At 32.1% G+C, this 24,455-nt stretch overlaps 3 protein-coding genes across 12 annotated transcripts in view; 2 read left to right on the top strand and 1 right to left on the bottom strand.

The window, feature by feature from the left end:
- The first annotated feature begins 3,361 nt into the window (after window positions 1-3,361).
- LOC110026150 (protein UPSTREAM OF FLC-like) lies at window positions 3,362-8,416 on the top strand. Its single transcript, XM_020726986.1, has 6 exons — window positions 3,362-3,659; window positions 3,734-3,803; window positions 3,874-4,010; window positions 4,087-4,391; window positions 5,470-5,544; window positions 8,350-8,416. Exons 1-4 carry the CDS (start codon window positions 3,527-3,529, stop codon window positions 4,248-4,250), a joined length of 504 nt encoding a protein of 167 aa, XP_020582645.1. The 5' UTR covers window positions 3,362-3,526; the 3' UTR covers window positions 4,251-4,391; window positions 5,470-5,544; window positions 8,350-8,416.
- A 2,400-nt stretch (window positions 8,417-10,816) lies between these two features.
- Window positions 10,817-15,234, bottom strand: LOC110026149 (uncharacterized protein At2g39795, mitochondrial-like). Of its 2 annotated transcripts, XM_020726985.1 has the most exons (4): window positions 14,806-15,234; window positions 12,043-12,127; window positions 11,772-11,976; window positions 10,817-11,237 (listed from the first exon to the last, which is right to left on the bottom strand). In XM_020726985.1, the coding sequence occupies exons 1-4, from the start codon at window positions 15,085-15,087 to the stop codon at window positions 11,078-11,080; spliced, it is 732 nt and encodes a 243-aa protein (XP_020582644.1). In that variant the 5' UTR covers window positions 15,088-15,234; the 3' UTR covers window positions 10,817-11,077. The 2 variants fall into 2 exon arrangements, with proteins under 2 accessions (XP_020582644.1, XP_020582643.1); XM_020726984.1 differs by having other exon boundaries at window positions 10,819-11,237; window positions 11,772-12,127.
- A 4,872-nt stretch (window positions 15,235-20,106) lies between these two features.
- Window positions 20,107-24,455, top strand: part of LOC110026153 (pheophytinase, chloroplastic) — a 47,319-nt gene continuing 42,970 nt past the window's right edge. For all 9 annotated transcript variants that reach the window (XR_002294170.1, XR_002294172.1, XR_002294174.1 and 6 more), the window contains exon 1: window positions 20,107-20,467. Coding sequence is in view for 1 of the 9 variants with exons in the window: in XM_020726992.1 (XP_020582651.1) it covers window positions 20,241-20,467 (227 nt within the window). In the remaining 8 variants the exon portion in view is untranslated. The remainder of the gene's footprint in view (window positions 20,468-24,455) is intronic.

Here is a 24,455-nt window from a genome sequence, read left to right as displayed (position 1 = left end):
AAACATGCTCTCTTTCTTGTGATCCAGCCAGGTAACATAGGAAAATATTCCTCCTGTGTTATTATGCGTTATTCAGGTGTTATTGTGTTATTATAACACCGGCTATATTTCTATAACACAATAACACATGAATATCATCACAATAATACCTGAATAATATTACATCAGGACTCCTAACGTAGAGCTACGTTCGGAGTCCACTGATATGCGGACACGTCGCTTCAAGGAAACATGCTCTCTTTCTTGTGATCCAGCCCGGTAACATAGGAAAATATTCCTCCTGTGTTATTCCGCATTATTCAGGTGTTATTGTGGTGGTATTGATGTGTTACTGTATTATTATAACACCGATAATATTCCCAGAACACAATAACACATGAATATCATCACAATAATACCTGAATAATGCAGAATAACACGGAGGAAATATTTCCCTGCGATAAAACAATTTTTTTTTTAATTTTTCTGTCACTTCCACGTGGCGTCATTTACATCTGCATAATTTAACACCTAAACTTCACTTCATATATTTACATTCATGCTTAAAAATACGTATGAAAGTGAAAGATTTCAATGTTAAAAATCTAAAAAAATAAAGTTTTTTTAGTTAGATATGTAAATACATAGAAGTTGTGAGGTCCCTGCGAATTATAATCTATTCTTTCTCATATTATATCCAAATGTCAGCAGTAAATGCTAAGAAAAATTGAACCTCTTGCATGCACTTTCAATGTGGGAGTTAAATGGATAAGCCAAAAATATATTCGATAAAATATATGAATATATCTGTACGGGTCAAATTACTCACCTGTTCTGTGTAGAATATTGATGTATTAAGACAGCCGAAAGCTAAGTTTTATTGCAAATATTAAAAATTAACATGTCTTAACATTTAAAATTTTGAAATTTACATACATAACATTCTAATTTTTAATTTCACCTCAAAAATATAAATGTTTTTAATTTTTTTAATTATTTTATTTTATTTTATTTTACGTGGGTGGGTTGAGAAATGTTATGAATGTAAATGTCAAATTATAGACGTTAGATGTGTAAATACAAAGAAATTATGTGGTATGTACTTAAATTTCCCCTTTTTCCCTACTCAAAAGAGTTGAGATTCATGTTGATCTATCAGCCTGTGTTGTTTGGTAGATTCATGTTTATATTGTGTTAACTTATTTTGTGGCTTTTGCATGTGGCTTAGCTAGTTATTAATGTCATCTTGTAGTCTGAATGTATATAAACAAAAAGGAAGGTTCTAAGAGTTATGAGAGGGTAAAATCTATGTTCTACTAAAATTTGTTAGACAAGTTCTCCCAATTTAGACTATAAGTGTTCTAATAAAAAAGAATGGAGTAACTATTGAGTTGAACTAATATGTGTAAATTCCAATTACTCTTTCTTCTATGTTTCTCTTAGTTCTTGAACTATTAGTGGCTTCCAATTTTTTCAAAAATCATTATCAGAGACTTCATAAAATAGACACGATGTAGATGTACATATTTTATTGATAATTTCACTAAAAAAATTGATTTTATCTTTCAACGAATCAAGATGAGAGCTTTCTTTTTCATCATGGTCTTTCTAAGGCAATTCACATAAAAGGTTTCACTGCAACAATGCAATGGCATGGGAATCACAATTAAAAACCCCGCAACATAATTGTTCTCTCACTTAGAGATAACGTATGGAGAGAAGTGGTTAAAGAGGCATCAACCGCTAAGGTTTAGGAAAAACAATTGTGCACTCTTCTAAAAGAGTCGAATTATCTCAAAAGACATAAAAAAGTTCAACAAAATCATTTATGAACTTAGAAATGTTGATGTGAGAATTGAAGAAGAAGATCAAGGGTTCATCTTTTTTAGCTCATCGCCAAACTCACATGAGCATATTGCTAACTCAATGTTGTTAACAAACAAACTTTGATAATGATTGAGGTAAACTTAATTCTCATGTCAAAAGAACTTCAATAAAAATTAAAATCTAAAAAATACAAAAGTGGTGAAAGCTTGATTCTGAGACAAAAGATCGTGCATGGTCAAAATGAGGATTATAAGCATGTTAAATTTTAAAATTTTAAATATTAGATCTTAATCTATTGAATATTTAATTTTTTTCCCCTTCATATAGGAGGCTTTTAGTTATTTATTTCCCTCTATTTAGACTACAATTTATTTTTTTTAAGGCATAATGACTCCCTTGATTAGGGAGTGGATTTTGAAGTGATTTTACTCTACGTCAAAATTTATTTTTTTCCTTAAAAAATAATTTCATTTATTAGTTTCTTTTTTTTAGAATTTGATATAATACTTCAAATATTTACTTGAAGGAAAAAAAAAACTAAGTTTAATATTGATATATAATATATATATATATGGAGATTCAAATATTTAAGATTGTATGTTTGTTGGCGAAAATTCCCTTGGTTGCATGCTTAATCGATGACCTTTTTAGATATTTCTTCATAGAAGGCCTACATATCATTCTTACCACTTGTTAATCTCTCTTCCCAACATCTCCAACTAAATCCCCAATTTCTCTAGCAACTTTATATGGTCATTCAATATATATATATATATATTGACAAAAACTAAGGCACACTCAATCAAATTTGGCTCTCCTCTCCCCACCTAGCCCTTCCAAATCTCCCAAGCCCCAAAAAAACCACTAGAGTAATCCTCCAATTTCATATTTCAAGCCTAACTAGAATAAACCCAAACTAGGCAATTTGACCTTGTCTTAGCATAGTCCCACTAATCACTCTTAAACTTTTAGGGTCCCCACCAAAAATCTTCCGCATAACTTCTAAAATGATTCATACTCTAAAGCCCTCCCCATGTCATAACCATAGAGGTGAAAAATTAAGAAATAATGTTAAGACTAGTTTAACTCAATCTCTTGAATGACCTATGTCTTTCAATTTCCACCTTAAATAAAATTTCTCCAACTATTTAAAGGTGCACCATACTCCCTCAGTCACCCACCACACTAATTTGAGGCCTCAAATTCATACATTATAACACATTAACACAAAAATACTAACAATAACCCACATTCATTTACTTCATATAAAAGCCTTCTTCAAATTTCAAGAAAATCAACTCTCATCTAACTTACATCTACCATTCAAAATTTATTTCAAATGCATTTTTTTTTTCCTTTGAGAATTTTCACATTATAAAGGTATTTTCTCCCCAAACATTTCATTTACTTCTCCATTTTTTTGATTTTATGTGTATATTATGGTTCATAGTTTAAACAATCATACAAACATATTTTAATGAACCATCCTCCAAAACTTCAAATATCCACACATCTTTATTTTACTTATTTGAACTCCTTATGGCAGAGCCCTACTTATCCACACTCAAAAACTCAAATAGCCGTGTAGAAGAAGTTAACATCTCAAATTATTAATAAAATAAAACAAAAGCGCCAAAACAAATTAAAAAAATAAAAAAAAATTGTATAAAACGAAGAGAGAAGTAACAAAACCTCCAGACCAGAGGAAGAAGAGGAGGAAATGGAGTCCTCCAAGATGACCAGAGAGACAAGGCGAGCCAACATCATCTACTTCCTCAATCGCGAAGGCCGAATCGAACACCCCCATCTCATCCGCGTCCGCCATCTCTGCCACTCCGGCGTTCACCTCCGCGGTAAAAATCCAATCTTTCCCTCAATCCTCTGCTCCTTGATCCCCTTCCATGACTAATCGAAACCAGACCTTCAGATGTGAAGCGATGGCTGTCGGAATTGAGGGGAAAAGAGATGCCGGACTCATTCGCCTGGTCCTATCAGAGGTAATAAATCTCAATCCATCTCTCCCAGATTCCATGCTGAGATTGAATCGGCTGATTGAATCGATTGCAGGAGATATAAGACGGGAATGGTATGGCAGGATTTGATGGATGACGATCTACTAACTCCAATCTCCGATTGCGAGTATGTTCTGTTGGGATCTCTTCTCCCCGGCGCCGAATTTAAATCAGATCTTTTCCCGTCTCCCGGTAACCTAACTCTCTCAAAACCCTAAACCCTTACAAATTTTCATTCGCAAATCGTTCTTAGTCTAATCCGTCGCAGAGGTGAGGAGCTCGCCGGAGAATGAGCAGCTGGATGCCGAAAACGGCGTGTTGCCGGATGGGGTAGAGGAGGAGAAAGAGGAGGAGCAGCCAAGGATAAGTTCGCCGGCGGGAAACGCCGGCCGGCGGAGCCAATCCACGGAAGCCTTCGCACTTGTTACGTAACATTCTCACTTGCAAGGCGGTGGATACTGCGGATAGCCTACTGTTCGCCGGCGGCGGTGGCTACGGCGGCGGGACGAAGTCTTCGAGATCCAATAGGTCGCATCTGCGACTACAGTACTCGCATGTCGATGATAATAAGAGGTGAAACATATTTCAATTTATTTATTTATTTTTAATGAGTTTTCAAATTAAATATATTTTTTTTTTTTGGCAAAATTTTCAATTTTCTTCTTAGAAATTGAATAATATTTTTTTTATTTTATAAATATTTAATTTTAAAATTTTCCTGATTTTATGATATCTTTACGTGACAACTATTGAATATAACATTTTAATTATAATATTGAATATAACATTTTAACGACTCAAAAATTTAAATATAATATTTTGATGAAAAAAAATTATTAAAATACTATATTTAAAATTTAGATGATTAAAATATTATATTTTATATTTTAGGTGGTTGATATGTAAAATTCTCTCATTTTATTATGTGAGAGATTAATTTGAATATTTCTTATTAAAATTTATGTTGTTGATATATTAATATATAAGTTTAGGGTGGTAAATGTGTAAATGCTAAAAAAAAAAAAAAAGTTTAATGATACTATTAAGTCTTAAAACTTTAAATAAATTAGCACTACTTAATATAAATGATATTACTTAAATATTGTTTAAATTATTATTTTAATAAAAAAATAAAACTATTAAGAGTTCCATAAATATAAAGCTTTATTTTTATAAGATTTATATGGGCGGGCGGTGGGTATGCGATTATTGGAAATATATTACATCAAGACTCCTAACGTAGAGCTATGTTTGGAGTTCATTGATATGCGGACACATGGTTTCAAGGTAACGCGTGCGTTTTCCTGTGATCTGGCCCGGTAACATAGGAGAATATTCTTCCTGTGTTATTTCGCGTTATTCAAGTGTTGTTGTGGTGATATTGATGTGTTGTTGTGTTATTATAATACCGAGAATATACTCAGAACACAATAACACACGAATATCACCACAATAACACTTGAATAATGTGGAATAACATAGAGGAAATATTCTCCTGTGCTTAAACAAAATTTTTTTTAATTCTTTTGTCACATCTACTTGACGTTATTTCATTGGATTCCGAACGTAACTCTATATAAGAAGTCCTGATATAACATTTTTCCGCCATTATTGTTGCCTAAGTTGAAATGTTGATTCAATTTTTTGTAAGGGCAAACGAACCGTTGGGCGGCGGGAAGAGTTCGAGAAACGCGGGAAGGACGCATGTGCTACGGCCCAATTGCTCGTAAGTTCCCAATGACATTTTACCCCTTATTTAAAATAAAAATTACACGCATATAATTTTATTATTATATATTTACATATCTAACACCAAAATTTTAATTTTTACATGCGCGCCACCTTGCACTTTTTAAAAATTAAGTAGATATTTTTTATGCCATGAAATTTTTGGATGATATAATAAATTCTTTTGGGGCATTTTCGTATATACCACTCAATTTTTATATATTTACATCTCTAGCATATAAAATTTTGATATTTACATACATAGCACTGATGTTTAATATCACAAAAAAAACTATACAATTACTATAAGAAGCACAACCTTTAATCTACATGTTGATGACACCAAAGTGCTATAAATTTAAGTGTAAGCCTTGGCCTGAGGGTTCGATCTCACCGTGACGCGGGAGCTTTGGAATTTTAGGCACATGACGCAGGCTCTCATCATGCGGCAAAAAAGCGCATGGGATCAATTTTCTTTTTCAACAAAAAAAAAGATAATATATATATATATATATATAAGTATTGTTGCACTTTTTATGAATTTTTTTGTCATAAAATAATGAAATAATAATAAGATTAAAAATAATTATTATTATTATTATTACTACTCAACCCACATTTCAAGATTAATGTTATATATTTATCTTCATTATTATTTGTTATATATCTATTAGCTAAGTTTCATATTTATTTATATAAATATTAATTATAAAATATTAACAATATAAATATTTATTTATCTCAAATAGAGATAACAAAATATATAATTTTAAATATTTAATAAATATATACATAATTTTTTTTGTGATATCTATGAAAATCCGCCAACTTGACAAGCACGTCTTAAGCACCCCTAGCGTGAAGCCTCTTTTGAATTCGAGGCTGACCGATAAGAACAAGTCAAACCCAGACTAATAGTCCAAAAACTATAGCACAATAAATTCGTAATTTATAATATATTCATCATTCAAATATCTCAATTATTAAATGTCCGCACTATTATTTTCTTAAATTAATATTTTTGAGGAATAAAATTATCGAATTAATAAAAAGGTCAACTCAATTGAAGTTCTATATTCTTTGATTACTCCATTTTTTTTTTTTAAGAATCCCGTAGAAAATTTTATTTCAATAAAGAAAAGGTTGCATGGTTTGTGACTGACAGTCTCACGAAAAAAAGAAACTGCCAGTCACTAAGTACAACTCACGCAAAAAAGTCTAAAAAATATTATCACATCGAATATAAGGAGTTTCTAAACAATCTCCATGAATAAGAATAGAAAACTCATGAGGTACTCGAATCGAGAATATGAAGTCTTGTTTTTCTAATCCACGCTTAGCAGCCTTATATTCTTTGATTACTCCTTAAAATTCTTAGGCGTGCTTTAAAAAGTAAAATAAATTGATATTAAAAAAATTAGGCGCATTTATGACACCTAAATTTACCTGTTGCATAAAAGATATTACAAGTTCAACCTTAACAAGTAAAATGCAACTTTTAATGTACAGATAAGATGACATATATGTAAAAACTAAAGTTCGGGCTTTAGATATGTAAATACATAGTTCTTCCAAAAATGTTTTAGAATATATCATGATATAAATTGCAAGAGGGTGAACGTAACACTTATTGGATTCGTCTTAAAATTAGTGCCATAGTTGAAGAGTTTAAGTTATACTAAATTCAATGTATTTTCAATAATTTTTAAACTTGGTTCTCCTTGTAAATTAAATTTAACATAACTAATACAATTTATATTATGTTGATATAATATCTTAAAATGAATTTAAACTTTGTCCTTATAATTTATTAATTAGAATATCTTGAAATTAAAATTTTCCTTTCTCATGCTAGGTGGATTTAAACAAGAAGGAAATTTACATACTTACCTTAATTTTAATTTTTATTTATTTAAATTTAGTGTCTCAAATGCATAAAATATATTTAACTTTAAAAAATTTAATTTTTCTGATTTTTTTATATAATTTAAAGTTTACATTTTATTTAAAAAAAATTCAAATTTTATAAAAAAATATATCAATTTTTAGGTGTTAGATATATAAATGTATAATAATTCTGTTGTGTGTATCTAAAGCCCCAAAATATTAAGGTAGAATGAATTCAGTTAAGGAAAGAGAGATTGAAAATTAATCTTTGTATTCATGACTAGGGCATTGAAACAAGCTCGTTGTTCGCGAACAGTTTTTGTTCGATTTGTCAATGAGTTCGTGTTCGATTCGTTCGATATATAAACGAGACGAACGTAAACAAATTTTTTTCATTCTGTTAGTTAAACGAATCAAAAGCGAATAGTGATGTGTTCGTTTGTGTTCGAGTCGTTATTGTTCGAAATATAAAATAATTAAAAATAATTATTTATAAAAAATTTATGATATTTTAAAAAATTAAATTTTATAAACTAATAATAACAATAATATATTAATATATTATATTAGTACTATACTAATATAGTTATTATATATTTATATAATATAAGTTATATAAATAATATAATATATTATTTATATATATTAATATTAGGGATGTCAAGTTGACTCGTCGTTCGCGAACAACTCATGTTCAGCTATAAACGAACACGAACAGTGACTTCACGAACAATTTCGAACATGAGTTTATTTCAAGCAAACTAAATTTCAAACGAACCGAACACGAACACAAATTTTGTCAGTTCGTGTTTGGTTCGTTTACACCCTTATTCATGGCTTCAATTTTTTTTTTATTATTATTTTGAGCCAAACCTAAATTATTTATTATATTTTACTCCTTTTATTCAAATTGCAGGCAATGTGGAAAGCCCTTCAACCCACAGAAATTGCACTCGCACATGATATCATGCAAAGGTCTCAAGCGATCAGAAAAATAATATATATATAAATGCTCAAATTTTATATACAAATAGAGAAAATGAATTAATTATTGGTGCTTAGGAACTGCAGGATTTTCAAGATGTTTATTCCTTTACAAGTGTCATTTATGCCAAGAAGGTTATTTGAACAATTCAGTTGTGAAAGCCTATGAAAGTTATTTGATTGTTGATTTTGTTTAGGGGCATTTACTTACATCCACACAATCCTTATAGATAAGCATGGCTGTCAAAATGGCTCGTTGTTCGCGAACAGCTCGTGTTCGGCTCGTTAAGAAGCTCGTATTCCGCTCGTTAATTTCGTTTGATAAGTTAACGAGCCGAACACGAACTAAGATGTGTTCGTTCGTGTTCGGCTCGTTTTGGCTCGAAATACTACTCATCAAGTATATATATATATTAAATAGTATTTTAAAAAAAATCTAATCGAATACAAGGCTACAAAGATTTATAATCAATTAAAATATTGATTAAGAAAATAGAATAAAAATTATTAAATTAAATTCTTAGATTCAAACGATATTTAATATAAATAATAATTTTTAAATCTTGTCCCAATCCTTAACATCTTATGACTACCTGATTAAGTTTGTCAAAACGACTTTTTTGTTCGTGAATGGTTCTCGGCTCGTTCGTTAAGCAAACGAGCCGAGCACGAACACACTTTTTGAGCTCGAATTATAAACGAGCCGAACACGAACAGTTCTTTGTTCACTCGTGTTCGACTCGTTTTAGCTCGAAATAAAAAAAAATTATATAAAAATAAGTAACACCTAAGTTTCATATTTACCTATTTTCTACTAAAAAATTTTGACATTACATTAAAAACATCAATGTTACCAACTTTTTAAAAGTAAAATACATATTTTCGCGCATAATTCTAACGCCAGTGTTATAAATATAAATATCAAATTTAGCTGTTAGATGTGAAGTATGTAGTAAATTTACCTTTTGTTTATTCCATGTAAAAATAATGTTCATTGAATGAGAAATAATGTACAAAAAAAAAATGATTTTTTGATGAAAGTTCAAAAAAGAAAGTAAGTGTTGATAAGTAGAAATGATTTTTATTAGTTATGTTATTGGAATACATATTATAGCACCAATATTTTTTAAAAGTAGAGATGATATTCATTCAATGGATGATCTAAAATAGAGTAATATTCTTCCTAAATATGGTTGGGCATTAGATGACTAGTAGTTGATAGGTGTTTCAAGGTTGGAGGAATTGCATGATTGCCACTTTATAGCCTAAAATCATGAATAATAATAATTGTCCTCAAAAGTGGAGCAAGATTAGAAAAATAGAGAGCTAAATTTAGAGAGTTTGGAGATCTAAACAATTCCATAATAATTTTTTTTCTAAACATTTGATGTTGATAGTGGAGGAATGCTTCGGGCCTATTGTGTAATAGAAGGGTACCACTATAGACTGAAAGAAAAAAATTATAAGATGATGATGAGACCTGCAATGCTCTATGCCACTGAATGTTAGCCTTTAAAAGAGAAGCATAAAACTAAGTTAAGTGTTTCTGAGATGAGAATGGTTAGATGGATGAGTGGCTTTTCACTTGGAGACAAAATGCGAAATGAATAAATTTGTGATAGGGTTGGTGTAAATCCAGTGAAGGACAAAATTAGAGAGTCGTCTTAGATGATTTTGTCAAATTAAACGTCAACCATCTGATGATCCGATTTGGAGTATAGATATTTTAGATTCGACTCATGTTTAGAAGGGCAGAGGTAGACCTGAAAAGATTTGGGCATTTGTATAATAAATGATCTTAATTTATTAGAATTAAATGAAAATATGACTCAATGGAGAAAAAGGATTCATGTTGCCGACCCCAATTAGTGGGATAAAGAATTTTGTTATTGTTGTTGTTATTGTATTTGATATTGATAGTCATTATCACCCTAACTGATGTTGTTGTATCTTCACCTGACCATCACTCTTAATTATTATCATCCGTCTTCCTCTTAACCATTGTTAATCAAATGTCATTGACCGGTCATCTTAGGCCAACTATCATTATTCGACAATCTTTATCCAATTGTGCCGGTCATCCACTATAGCCTAAACTCAATCTCTCAATTGTCGCCATCAATCAACCGTCATTGTCACCCCTCCTAACATTTATCCAACATTTTCAATTACAAAAATATGAAATATGATAATGTTCAATACTTTGTAATCCTGTCTTCTCAAAAAAGAGACTTATTATAATCTCTATTTATAATATATGTAACTTTTTTTTCACATAAAACTCTAGTGTCTCTTACAACTCTTCTTTTATATGTTTGTGGAAATTTTATATAAAACAAAAACAATAACCTCTCCCCCTGCAAACATTGACAATAACTATTATAGAAAGATGCAAATACTTGCATCAAAGCAGAGCAAGCAGAGCAGTTCAGCCAGATTATAAATATAATAGACTCAAAACAAATTAAGCGCAGATAGAGAAACATATAAATCAGATGGCGTTTAGCTTCAAAATATAAATCAAAACTCATGATAGATCTATGAAATCAGCATGAATTCCCTCTCCAACATATAAAAAACTCAACCAGAACCAAAAACAAAATTTCTTCTTATAAGAATAGAGACAAACCTCTACTTTGTATCATTCAATCTTCTTCTCATTACTTTTCAATAAACTGCTTCAGATTCTGAAGCCACCGGCAGTACTCCTTATCATCTTTGTGTATCATATATTCATACAAGAAGTTGGTGGTCGCCGGAGATATCCCTCTTATTTCCAAGAACTTGTGAAATGCTTTCTGGAGATTCTCATCAAGATCACTATAACACAGGAATTTTATGTAGTATAAATATACCAAGATTTTAAAAATAAAAGGGGGCGTTTGCATACATACCACAATTCCTATGTATTTACATAACCAATGTACTTACACATCCAACACCTAAACTTCACATTTTACATTTATACCGTCCAAATCTTTCATGTCACAAAGAAAAAGCACAATTTTAATTTTTAAAAAGTGAAATACTTATATGTAAAAATGGAAGTTTAGGTGACTCTTTGCAAATGGTCATTTTAGTCCCAGAGTGTATAAAACTGTCAAATTAGTCCCTAGACTTTTTTAACAGAGGCTGAAATAGCCGTCATTGAGGACTATTTCAGCCCCAATATAAGGACTCTATGGACTAATTTGACAATTTCATATATTGGGAATAAAATGACCCCACTTATAGAGTCAGGGGACTATTTTAACACCTTACTTGATATGTAAATACATAAGAATTAATTGGTATCTGTCAATCTTCCAAATAAAAACTACAAGAGGAATCGAGTCTATTGTGGTTTCTTCTTACTTGAAATCAGGACCTTCATACGCTAGCACACCATCATCAGATTCATCTTTTCTTTGGACCGATAAGCTGTCGATCACAATTTCGTCGGCAAAAGCGGTGCAGCTAAACTCCAGATTTAGTTCTTTGGATTTGCTGATGTTGACAGTCAGCGGAATAGCGGGTTGGTTGATCTTCTCGTCGCCTGCACGACCGGCATCCCCGTCACCTACACCTTCAATGTTATCAGGTTCCTCAATTCTAGGCATGGAAACAATAGCTTCAATCTTTTCACCCAAATAATCTCTTCTTAGAGTTATAATGTTTGAGCCCTCTTCATCTTGGATCTCAAAGGGAAAACCTTTTGGAATTTCTTCAGCCTGGGTGAATATAAGATCAAGAAAAGATACCGGTTTTTCTTTTTTTTTTAAGAAGATTATCATATATAACACTGAACTCCTATGAATTTACATATCTAACACTTAGAAAACTTTAATTATTAAGTGCATGTCACCTTACCTGCACATGAAAAGGGGTATTTCACTTTTTAAAAATTAAAATGGCGGTATTTTTGATGTGATATGAAAAATTTGAGTGGTATTAAAAAAAAAAAAAAAGGTAAAATACACATTCTATAAATATACTCAGAACAAATTCTTTCAAAAAAACTTCAAATTAGGTTTCTCCGACGCAAGGAATTGTCCTTAATGGTTTTTATAATGAATTTGTAAAGTTTGTTCAAATTTCAATGCCTTAGATGAGCGAGGTTGCCTGAAACGAGCCACAAGATCAACAGTTGATAAATTTATATGTTACTGTAAAGAAAAAAACTGCGAAAAATGGATAGGAAAATATATTTTTTCATGCACTATTGCATCAAAATATATTGAACTTTAACCTCCTAAAATTAAAGCAATATGCCAAAACTTCATAATTTCCAACAAACTAGGTAGAGACCATATTTATTGAATTCTAAAATATTTCTTTTTTAGGACATTTACATACATACCACTCAATTACCTGAACTTCATTGTTTACCTTACACCGCCCAAATTTTTTCATACCACTATTTTAACTTTTAAAAAATGCAATACACCTTTCAATGCATATGTAAGGAGGTATATGTTTGTAAAAATTGAATTTAGGTGTTAGATGTATAAATACATAAGAGTTGAGTTTTATGTATGTAAATCTTTCTTCTTTTTTTCATGCATAACATGTAACACTAATTGAATGTTACGTTGTATAAGTCCAGATTTTGCATTAAGAACATGTCAAATGCACTCGATGTTAAGCAATCACTCCAAAACTGCAGTTTTGTGTTTTCAACAAGCCTATAATGGCAAGATTAAAAATAAAAATAAAAATTTTGATGTTCTATCATTTCACATCCTTGTGGATAGTTTAAATAATCTCCACCAATTTAGGAATTATGTTCCTTTTATTTCAAGCGTGTTTCTTTAATGTTGGATAGCTATTTTTTTGGATTTTTTTTTCAAGTTTTTAGATCGTGTATCCATTATGAGTGAATCAATAATAAGTTTTTCCATACATACGTAATTTTTTCCTTCCTCTGCTCGTGATCGCTGCCCCTTTTCTCTATCTTTGTTTGTAATCTTTTGCTATAACATACAAACACAGATTTCTTCTACCACTTGTAAGGATCCGAAAATTTGCTATATAGAAATAACACAAAGAGGATAGCCTCTGCGCTCATATCGAACAACAAGAAAGATGAAGAATACAACTCAGCAAAGGCTTATTTGCATGCATACCATTCAATTCCTATGTATTTACATATCTAACACCTAGGCTACAATGTTTGCATGCATACCACCTTATTAATGAAAAGGTACATTTCACTTTTTTTAAGTTAAAAATGAAAGTATTTTTTATGTGACATGAAAGATTTGGGGGGTATAAATATAAAAAAGTAGACGTATAGGTGCTAGATATGCAAATATATAGGAATTGGGTGGTTGGTAAATAGATGCTCCTTCAGAGAATTGGTTATTAGCTGAATCAGAACTCTTCTAGTTTTGAATTGCGAGAGGAAAGTTTCTCTCCCATCCTATATTTAAGTTTTTCCTGGACCCTTCCATCCTTAAGAGAACATTCAAGTTTGGGTCAACAAGTGTGGTCTATCGTTCAAATTTAGTGTATCCAAACCGTTCCAATTAACAATATAGAAGAAGCATTTGATTCTTTTATGAATGCTCATTCGGTGAAATATATCAAAGCCAACGAAATGGTTAAATTTTAGGGTCAGTTTGAGATGGGCACAACTTTAAAAAAAAAAATGCTTGTAAAGCTATGGTGAGGAAAGCAACTTCTTAAAAAGCGACGGTGTGAATTATAAATATTTATTTTTTCCTAAAAATTTGACAATAATTTTCTTACAACCATCACACTTAATAGATCTAGTTGCAAAAAAACAGCTTTTGACAACAAAAATTTCTAGAAACCGGCAAACAAGCAATTTTTTCAATCAAATATGTGATGGCAGTCTAAAACTCAAAGCAAGCAGAAAGCAATCCAACAAACTCTTAATTATTATGAGCTTCATCTTTATGGTCCAAGATGTATTGAAAGATCTATTGAGACAGTAAGTGCTATCAAGAACATAAAGAGAATAGGATTGAACGTCAAATTTTAGGTTTATAGATGATAATTGGGAGTCAGCCATGCATCTTAATATACGTGTTGTTTTACAAACCAGTCTAATGGAAACAACAAAGTGCAAAAGATCAAATTTAAACATCTTGCACTTATTTTTAAGCCAAGTCGATAGCCATGTAATTATTAAGTTTCCAATATAAAAATCCTGCCATTAAAGAGCATTATGAATTACTCCAAAAACACAGCATCAGGAGAAGGCTAAGAAATCACTCATTCTCAATCCATCACAGTTTCATGGATTGAACTTTACACATTACCTAAGTTTTTGAGGACGAGAACAGTAATTAAAGCATCAGGCGCTCAATCAGAACATCTAAATTACTGAATAATGCAAATCAAAGCTCTAACTAAAAAAAATGCAAGTCTTCATGGTTCTTACCGCTAGATGCTCTTCATCGGCGCACTTAATTTCCGATTTGATTATCTGAATAAGTTCGGCATCTGCAGCCTGCTTCTTTGACAGCAACGAAGAGAAGCGAGCGAGTGGCAAGAAGGAGGAGGGAGGCTGGCTTCCTTCTCCGCGATTAAGGATTTCTCCAGTGGGAAGGGAACGTAAGGGAGCGAAGTTAAGACTACGAACACTCTGACGACGGATACAGAACTCTACGGAATATCGTGCGGTCGGCGAGGTGGCGCGGCGAACTATAGCTGAGAAGGCCATGACTGAAGGCAGTGGAGGCCTCGAGACTAGAGGAGGATTAACGGGAGTCACGGTGCTGAATATCGATCGCTAGGGTTTTGCAGAGATTTTGCTGTCAACTAAATATCATTTTCCCTTCTAAAAAAAGGTGTGAAGCTTGAACTTCGATCCGACACATATAAATTAATGTATTTACACCATAAAAATAAAAGGTAATTTTTGAAATGTAAAGTATTTATTTTGCATTTGAAATTTTTTTCTTGTGCTTCGGGGTCGTTTCTTTTTCTAGTGTTCATCGATGACATTTGGTACTATAAACTGGCAGTTGCGGCTTTTCTTGTGCTTCAGAATCGTCTCTATTCCTTCTTTTAGGATTTCACCTTTCCCGTCGCCGATGACAATTTATGCATTTTGGTTACACTTTTATACTATTTAAATTACTCAAATTTTAAGGTTCAGTTTTCTCGCAAGTAAAAGAGTTGTCATCTTCTCATCTTCTTCCCTCACCATCTTTTATCGCAACAACGAAAAATATATTTCTTCCAACTTACCGGTTAAACTATCACGATCTATATTCTTCTTCCCGGGTTCTTTTAGTTATTTAGAAATTTTCTAAATACAACATGGATGTATTCAAGATTTTCTCTAGTTTAAGCATATTTTTTCAACATGGATGTTTTTTTTATGACTTTTAGCAGAAACAATGTTCCGAAGTGTCAAGAAAAATATATATATTTTGACTTTCTGGTTTTTTTTTTATTAAGCACAATTATATTGTACTCATATTTTATTAGTGTAAAATAATATTTTGAACCAAGATTTGATGTTTGTTTAGTCACCTTTTTTATTTTTTGTAAAGTACAACCATGTTGTACTCATATATTTTTTAGTGTAAAATAATGTTCTGAAATAGGATTTTATATTTGTTTAGTCTCCTGTTTGATTTTTTTTGTTCAGTACAATCATGTTGTACTCATGTTTTGTTAGAGTAAAATAATATTTTGAAGTAGGATTTGATGTTTATTTAGGCTTTTATTTGATTTTTGTATTAGTACAACGATGTTGTACACATGTTTTGTTAGTGTAAAATAATGTTCTTAAGCAGGATTTGATGTTTGTTTGAGCTCATGTTTGATTTTTTGTTAAGTACAATCATATTGTTCTCATGTTTTTTTAGCGTAAAATAATGTTTTGAAACATAATTACATGTTTGTTTACCATCTTGTTTAACTTTTTGCTCAGTAAAGTCATGTTATGTTCATGTTTTTTAGTATTGAACATTGTTTTGAAACATGATTTGATGGTTGTTTGGCCTTCTGTTTGATTCTTTGCTCAGTACAATCACGTTGTACTCATGTTTTTTATTGTTAAAATAATATTTTGAAGTAGGATATGTTCTTTGTTTGGTCTCTTGTTTGATTTGTTGTTAAGTACAACCATGTTATACTCATGTTTTTGTTTGTGTTAATTGTTAGAATTTTAATGATAAAAAATTAAAATTTATGTAAAATGCACCAAACAAATATACTTTAGAAGATAGAATAAAAATAGTCCCACCTAGGGGTGCACATTAATAATCACTTTAAATCAAAAATTTAAATATATCATAATATATTTTGTTGAATTTGCTCAATTTCTTAAATAATAAATCTATAAATAACAGAATAAACTAAATTAAATTATGATTCGATCTGACTCAATTCTACTTATGATTTTATCATTTTATTTTTACATAATTTTATTTGGTTTAGTCGATCTAATAAATCTGTCAATCAATACATTTGAATACGTCAATTTCACACCCCTATTCTCAAATATGTCATAAGTATCTTAAAATCTCAATAATTCATTTCTCATTCATAGCAAACAAATCGATTTCTTAAAAAGAATAATAATAATAAATTAAAATTATATTTGAAGCAATTTTCCAGTGTCCAAAACATATTAGATGGTTGATTTTGTAAACTTCGCCACAATTGTCATGGTGATGGGAAAGATAATGAAAAGGATTCATAAACTTGGGCCAATATCTAGCCTTGTTAAGTTGCTCATAAAATTTTCTCTAAAGAAAGAATTTTGGAGATTAAAGTTTGGCCAAATGTAATTTAATCAATTTCTATTTCAATTTTTTAAATTTATTACTCATTTATCCATTCAAATGTGAGAGCTCTTTATGTTAATTATCACTCTTATAAAATTAAAATTTCATGCATATCAAGTGCCATATATTAAAGACACTCTCAATCATTTAGAATAGCTTAATTCACCTTTTATTGAAACATTCTAAACTATAATAAATCTCTTATAGAATTGCAACATGATGTCTAATTGTGAGTTGTGATGTATGTATGAGTCAATATCAAAATTTTTGGAGGCTTGAGTTTTTATCAAAGCAAGCTTCGTTGGAATCATTGGCTATCCATGAAGAGATACTGCATACTTCCATACCCAACATTATTTCCAACCTAAATTTGTGCTTTCATATTTGAAATTTAAAATTGATTAACTGTATTGACAGTGATTGAGATAGAGGTAAGGATGAGCACAAATCCACTTTTAGATATGCTTTTATACATCTAACATTGACTATTCAAAAATTTAATGCTTGTACTAGCCAAAATAATTTTGAAAGATGTAGAGATCAAGTTTAGAGTTGTAACAAATGGAGCGTTTTTCCTGTCCGGCTCTCGTCAGTTGTCCGCAGGTATGGTGACCATACAGAAAAATTTGATTAACAAATGATGACAAATCTCTGTAGCTTATATGTTGGAATATTATCCTTTAAGATGAATTAAATGTCGTAACCAAGTAGTAATTGCATTACCTAGAGGTTTTGATGCTTTAGAGAAATCATGGTCTAAGAAAATTATTTAACAAATATCACACATATTAAAGCACCTCATTGTGAATTGTTATTTTAAGGTGTCATCACATGATAAAAAGCTTGTGTTTTATAAAATTGATCCATCATATAGGTGGCAACAACTACAATGTGTAATTACACATGTGAATAACTTTGTAGGAATTTTCAAAGACAAGGAAGATGGAGTTATGTTATGTTACATATATGTGTGTATATATGCAAAACATTGTCCACTCATGGAGATGGAGATTATTTAATGCATTTATATAAAATTTAGGAATCATTTCAAATGAAGAATAAATGCTCAAGTATATAGGTCACTAATCATTATACATGATCATTAGGTGGGTAACCAATTATTCAAGTTTATAGGCAGACACTTATGGTTTGTCTACAAATATAAGCTCCTCGGCAAAATTTAGGCTGTCTTGAATATGATTAGATATATATATATATATATATATGTGTGTGTGTGTGTGTGTGTGTCAACCAAAGTGCTTTTTTTAAATTACTATATTATTTATTTGAAGTAAATCACAATCATTCATTCAAGCAATTGTCTCTTCTTCAATGTAATATTACTGTATAGCCCAAATATGCAACATCGCTGAGCCGGAAGGATCGCCACTGCCAGAGACGCCCTGGCAATCACGAACCTGCAGAGTCAACCACTACGGATGGCCATAGAACCACCCCACCTCAAGCGGCGGGGCTACATGATTTGCCAACACCTAAAAATAGAAATTTACATAAAATGCCACCAAATATCACCGACCACATCGTCTGTCTGCCAGCCAACCGACCTCCTACCCCTTCGACTGGTTGTCCACTGGCCGGTTGCCTTACAGCTCACTCTTAAAAATAACTTATTTACATAAATGTCACCAAATCTTGCCGACCATTCTCTGGCCAACCAACTCGACTATCGGTCGACTGCCCACTCCCCTGCCCCTCCCCCTTTGGTAGACTGCCCACCCTTCCAGCCGGCCATCCATTGGTTGACCCCTTGTTGCTCTGGTCAGCCACCTCTCAAACAAAAAATTTACATAAATTCCACACAAATCTTGTCCACCTCGCCTGCTAACTGGTTCATGAGAAGAGGCAGCAACCGAAGAGGATTAGCGAGGAGTGGTGATCGACAGTCGTCGGTAGTGGTTGACTGTAGCAAGAATAATGCTCGACTTCTGCATCTTCTCAAAATTTCATGCTCTCCTCAAGATTTAAGCTCCAGGCTCTTTTCAAGTGAGGGTAAGGTTCTATTTATAGAGTTCTAGATGCAATTAATAAAAAAGTTTGAACCACTTTGATAGGATCAGAAGGTCCGAATATACTCTCTTAATCATACGGTATTTGACAGACATTTGAGTGCCTTAACGATATTGGAATTGAGCGATCTTAGGTTCGTTAGATTTGTATTGTCGAGACGCTCAATTCAATCATAAGCTCGTCAAATTCAACATTCATTTGACTTTCCAAAATGCTTGAAAAGCTTCCAAAAGCGGTTTAATGACTTGTTTGGGCTTGATTTGGTTTGGATTGGACCAATTTTGATACAATTGGATCATGTTCGTCGAGTTGGTCAACTTGACTATAAGTTTGATAAATCAATTTATGGACGATTTTTTATCAAAATTTGAATATTTATTACTCAAAATATTGCATTGAGATCCGTGTCATGCCTCGGGATCCGTGTCATGCGATGGGAATTTGTCGATGACATATCAGCTCTACAATGCTCGAGCTGAACTACACCCGTCTATGAATGCAAATGAGTCGAGTCGAGCTTGAGCCGCCCTCGAATTGAATTGAGCTTGACTAATTTTATCGAGTTCGAACCGAGCTTGAGGTTAAGTTAAGTCTACGAGTTCAGACCAATTTGCTTATTACAAAAGCGAAACAAATAGAATGAACAATTATAATAATATTAATTTAAGCTAACATTATAATAAGATAATAAATAGAATGAACAATTAATAGATAAAAAATATATATATATATATATATAATATAATAGAAAATGTTATTTATTTAAAATAATTTTAATATTTTAAAAACAATTCATTAAATTTAATATATTTTTAGTATTATTTATTTTAATTATCTCTTGGATAACCGACTCACAAGCTAACCAGTATGCTTAGCGGTGACTTAAGTTGAACTTAACATTAGCTCACAGAGCTCAGTTCAGAGACGAGCTCGACTCACCTGCACGCCTCACCCTTCTAGTCCGTCACCACTGGCAGCATCGCCGGCCACCAAGCATAAAATCCGGCCAGAAGTTTTCGTCCTCACAGTTTCGACCTAATCGAAGATGGCGAGGTCGAGTTTTGCTTCTTACCCACTTTCCTTTGCTGCATTTTCCTCCTCTCCTTCCCTTTCGCCCAAATATCCTGATTCTCCTACTATTCGAGTCTCCTCTTATCATCACGGCTATGTTTGCTCCGCGAAGAGGCTTGCTGTGAATCCCGTCAATGAAAGCAAGCCTTCGGATCAACTTTTGACGGTTCCGACCTCCTCAGAACGCGATGTCAGCATTAGGTGAAGGAATTTCTACCACGCTCTAATCTCTTTCCTTTTACATTCATCATCTGTGGTTATTATCCGGTGAATGGTAGTTTTTTTTTTTTTTCGTTTCAAATTGGTGAACTGTTGTTTAGTATTAGAAGTTTTCGTATTGCTCAAGGTGTATTATTTCTTAGATGACATATTTTGTCTTAGGGTACATTTTTTTGCTTGAAATTGGAAAACATATGTTGGAAAGCATCAGATTTATTGAATTCTACTATGTTGTTAGATGTAATTAGAATCAATACTGGTTTAAATATCTAAAGCACCTTCAAACTATATCAAGAGTGATGATTTGTTTCCGCGCACAAAATGAGTGAAAATAGCCTTTTTTTTTGAAACAAATATTTTATTTATTTTATCTACTAGCAACCGAATAGCAGTTATATGGAATTCATTGCTGGGAAAAGGGATGAGTAGGATATCTAGTGACACATACTTCAAATTTGATGATGGTTAGCTTACACGATGAACTAAAGGAATTCACATTTGCTTCTATTGTATGAAAAGATATAGATATTTAGCTCCACACTATTTGCAAAGAGAATTATCTATTTTTGATATCTATAAACGAAGGTGGGTTATATGCTATATTGAAAAAAGTAACTTGAATTTTGAGTAAATTGTATAAAGGAAGGTAAACCTATTTCCTATTGTCATTGGGTGATTGTTGATCATAAACTCACCACCTTTCATGCCACATCCCACTCAATTGGCCTAAAAGGTTTCAACAACTCAATAAGAGCGGATGTGGAGATAAATAGTAGTTAATGCAATGAATATAATATTGTCAAGCAAATGAAGATTCATAACAAATGGGACTATAATTATAAAATCTAATGCCATTTAAGTAAATTAATCCAACAAAAATTAATAAATATTTAACTAATAGAGTTCTAATAAATAAACTCCATGTGCACAACTTTTATTTGGAGAGTATCTAATTGGCCTCAAATAATTTCATTCAATTTATTAATTAATCAACTAACATAATGATGTATATTATTGATGCTTATAGAAACGGGATTGCAAGCACACACCCTAGGATTAGATTTGCCCAAGAGAGGGACAAGGAGATGAGCTTGCCAACCTGGTCCCATCGAGAATCCCGGGCTAAGTTTGAGATTAACTGCCAACCAGATTCATGCTTTACTGTTGGGACTAGGAGCTACTAGTTCAACCAAGTTCAAGGCATCAACTTGTCTGGGCTATGTGGACTCACATGTTGATTAGAGGAGAAAACATTCTATAGAATTAAAGAAGAAATTGCCTCAATATAGACTCATTGGACCAAACCTGCCCAAATTGCCTTCCACATTTGAATAAAGCACTCGGGCATTACTTTGAGCTGTCTCAACATCTCGTACTTTGAACAATCAACTATTTATTTTAGCCCGAGACTAAGTTTGTAGTAAAGCTATAGACTTTCTGAATTTATTATATGTGTAGTTTATACTATAGTTTTTCCTTTGTACTTGTGTCCCCATATCTTTGTTTATAAATAGGAGATTTTTAGGTGAGCTAGGGGTTAGAGCCCCGACTGATTTGAGTTATAGATTTTGCACTTCTGAAACTATTTTGTAATTTTTTCCCTCTCTAATTCTTCATTGTTTCTCTAAGTTTTCTCTAATCTTTCTTAGCTTCTTGACTGAAGGTGCTCCTCACTAGTTGCAAGTAGAATCATCTCTATGACTCCTCCATCCCATTGCAGGCTTTCCTTAACCTTAACATCAACATAAAAATTGAAGCATTGCAAAACATATCTTTTTGTGTGGATGGCTAACATATTTGCTATATGAGCATCGTCTAAAACTCATGTATTAAGATGATACTTCAATATTTATTACATTTCCTAAACTAATCGTGTCAATGAAGTGATAGGAGGCAAACCGATTAATACATCAGTACAAGTCTTCCAAACTAGTGCTATAAGAGTGAATTTATATCAATATACATATACAAACATTCACATATTATTTCTTTTGCATTCACGCCGATATATATTAGGCCTATTTGTAAGGAAAGTTACACAATACAATATAAAATCTATTTGGGTATTTGTAAACATGAGAACATACCCATGAGATTCATTGCAATATGAGAAATTTATCACAATGTGAAGGGATAAATCATCACAAAGCTATTTATGGCAACAATCTCATAGAGGTAGCATCATTTCATATGCAAGCATACAAATAGGCATGAAACATAAATAAATCAACTAGATGTCGCAACAGGTCTAAGAAAATGGAACATTAATCTCACTCAAAAATAAGATTACCAGCCTCTTTATCAGGGGTGGGCTTTCAATTGGTTCAGATGGATTTGTTTTAAAATTCAACAAACTGATCTGAACCAAAATTCAAAAACCGAACAGTTGAACCAAACAAAATTTTAGCAAAACCGAACCAGTCAAACCTAATTTTAATTCAGTTTTACATAAACCAAAATTTATTTATTTGGTATATATATATAAAAAAAACATTGTCCCAAAAACTCTTCTTTCGTTTAAAAAACTGAACCAATCAAACAATCGCCCATAGATTGACTAAAAATATCGCTAAGTAAATTTTGGTTCTTGGTTGGTTTGGTTGAAAAATTCTTTGTATTTGTCATAGTCCCTCTTAGCATCAATCCATGCAAATCAATCATAATGCCAAGGTAAAAAACATGCACTATAAAATCACTTTGATTGCTTGATACAAAAGCACACTTTAATTGTCATTTACAAATTAAAAACTTAATTATTATTAAATTTTTATCTACTAATATGTAATAATATACAAATATTTAACTCTTTATATCATATGTGATCCTTTAAACATGCATTAAATATATTCACTTATAAATCATAAATACATAGATTAACAACTATTAAATCATGAACATATGGGGTACACCATTTTACGTGATAATAGCATAGGAAAAATGCAGAGTTTCACATTGTTTTGTGGAGACATGAATGAAAGAGGAAGAAAAAAAATTAGGATTGAGTTTACCCTTGTTCATTACTAAGGAGTAGGAGAAAGCAGAAGAAAAAGAGAATCTCTAGATCTTCCTTCTTGCTTCATTCTTTTCCTTACGAGCCTTTAGATATTAGCCAACATTCATCATCTCGAATCTTACTCAAGGCCACTTCGCATATATCATTAGCAGGTAATCCTATAATCGTTGCTCATTTGTGCTATGCGATCTCAGTCATTATTGTTTGCTTTCCAAAACCTTTATTCTCTTGCTCTCAACTGTCTTTCCATATCCTCTTTCCCGTGTGCTCTAGCCATACACATGGTGCTTTATCCTCCGTATGTAGCTCTAGATCTTCTCTATCCTCTCTCTATAAGTAAATCTATGCCTTTCTTAGAATTGGGACCGCCTTTCACTCCTTGGGTCCTTTCTCTTGCTTTTTACTTGATCTCCTCCTTTCACCCCTTGCCCAACCCTCTCAATTGCTTTTTTTTTTCGTATCCTGTATTGTCACTCACAAAGCTCCGACATCGTTGCAAACTCCAACTTGTCTTTGTTAACTGAGTTCATTTGTATCAACTCTCGCTAAGGCACAACCCCTTGCCAATCTCATCTCTATTTGGCTTAATGCACTGACTCTTTTTTCCTCGATGTCGAACATCCCAATCACGTAGATTGTTGTTGATGAACCTTAACCTTTCCTTTCTCATCGAAGACCACCTCCATATCTGCTTCCTCTCCAAAACTTTGATTAAATAATAATTGTTTTCTCTAATCCTGACAAGTTCATGTCGTGCATGATGAAATCCTTAGCAAATTTAATTCGCTCTGTTCAAATACGGCTGAATTTCTTACCTTCCAACACAACTCGACCACAACATCTCTTTGTTGAGCTCGTCAATCCATTGCAACCACGCTCCATTTCTTAATCTCCCTATCGTTCCCTCTCTTTGTCTGTCCCTCTCCACCCCCCCCCCCCCCCCTCAGTGCCATCCTC

Source organism: Phalaenopsis equestris, unplaced genomic scaffold (genome assembly GCF_001263595.1).
Source record: "Phalaenopsis equestris unplaced genomic scaffold, ASM126359v1 Scaffold000353, whole genome shotgun sequence".
Taxonomy (NCBI): Eukaryota; Viridiplantae; Streptophyta; class Magnoliopsida; order Asparagales; family Orchidaceae; genus Phalaenopsis; species Phalaenopsis equestris.
Note: the sequence above shows the minus strand (reverse complement) of the source record. Positions and strands in the feature narration are given on the sequence as shown.

Excerpts from the sequence above, each read along its gene's own strand:
- LOC110026150 (XM_020726986.1), top strand. The coding sequence starts at position 3,527 with ATGGAGTCCTCCAAGATGACCAGAGAGACAAGGCGAGCCAACATCATC. Across the intron at positions 3,660-3,733 it reads CTCCGGCGTTCACCTCCGCG|ATGTGAAGCGATGGCTGTCG; the intron begins GTAAAAATCCAA and ends CCAGACCTTCAG. Across the intron at positions 3,804-3,873 it reads TTCGCCTGGTCCTATCAGAG|GAGATATAAGACGGGAATGG; the intron begins GTAATAAATCTC and ends AATCGATTGCAG.
- LOC110026149 (XM_020726984.1), bottom strand. The coding sequence starts at position 15,087 with ATGGCCTTCTCAGCTATAGTTCGCCGCGCCACCTCGCCGACCGCACGA. Across the intron at positions 12,128-14,805 it reads CCGATGAAGAGCATCTAGCG|GCTGAAGAAATTCCAAAAGG; the intron begins GTAAGAACCATG and ends ATATTCACCCAG. Across the intron at positions 11,238-11,771 it reads TATGAAGGTCCTGATTTCAA|TGATCTTGATGAGAATCTCC; the intron begins GTAAGAAGAAAC and ends CCTGTGTTATAG.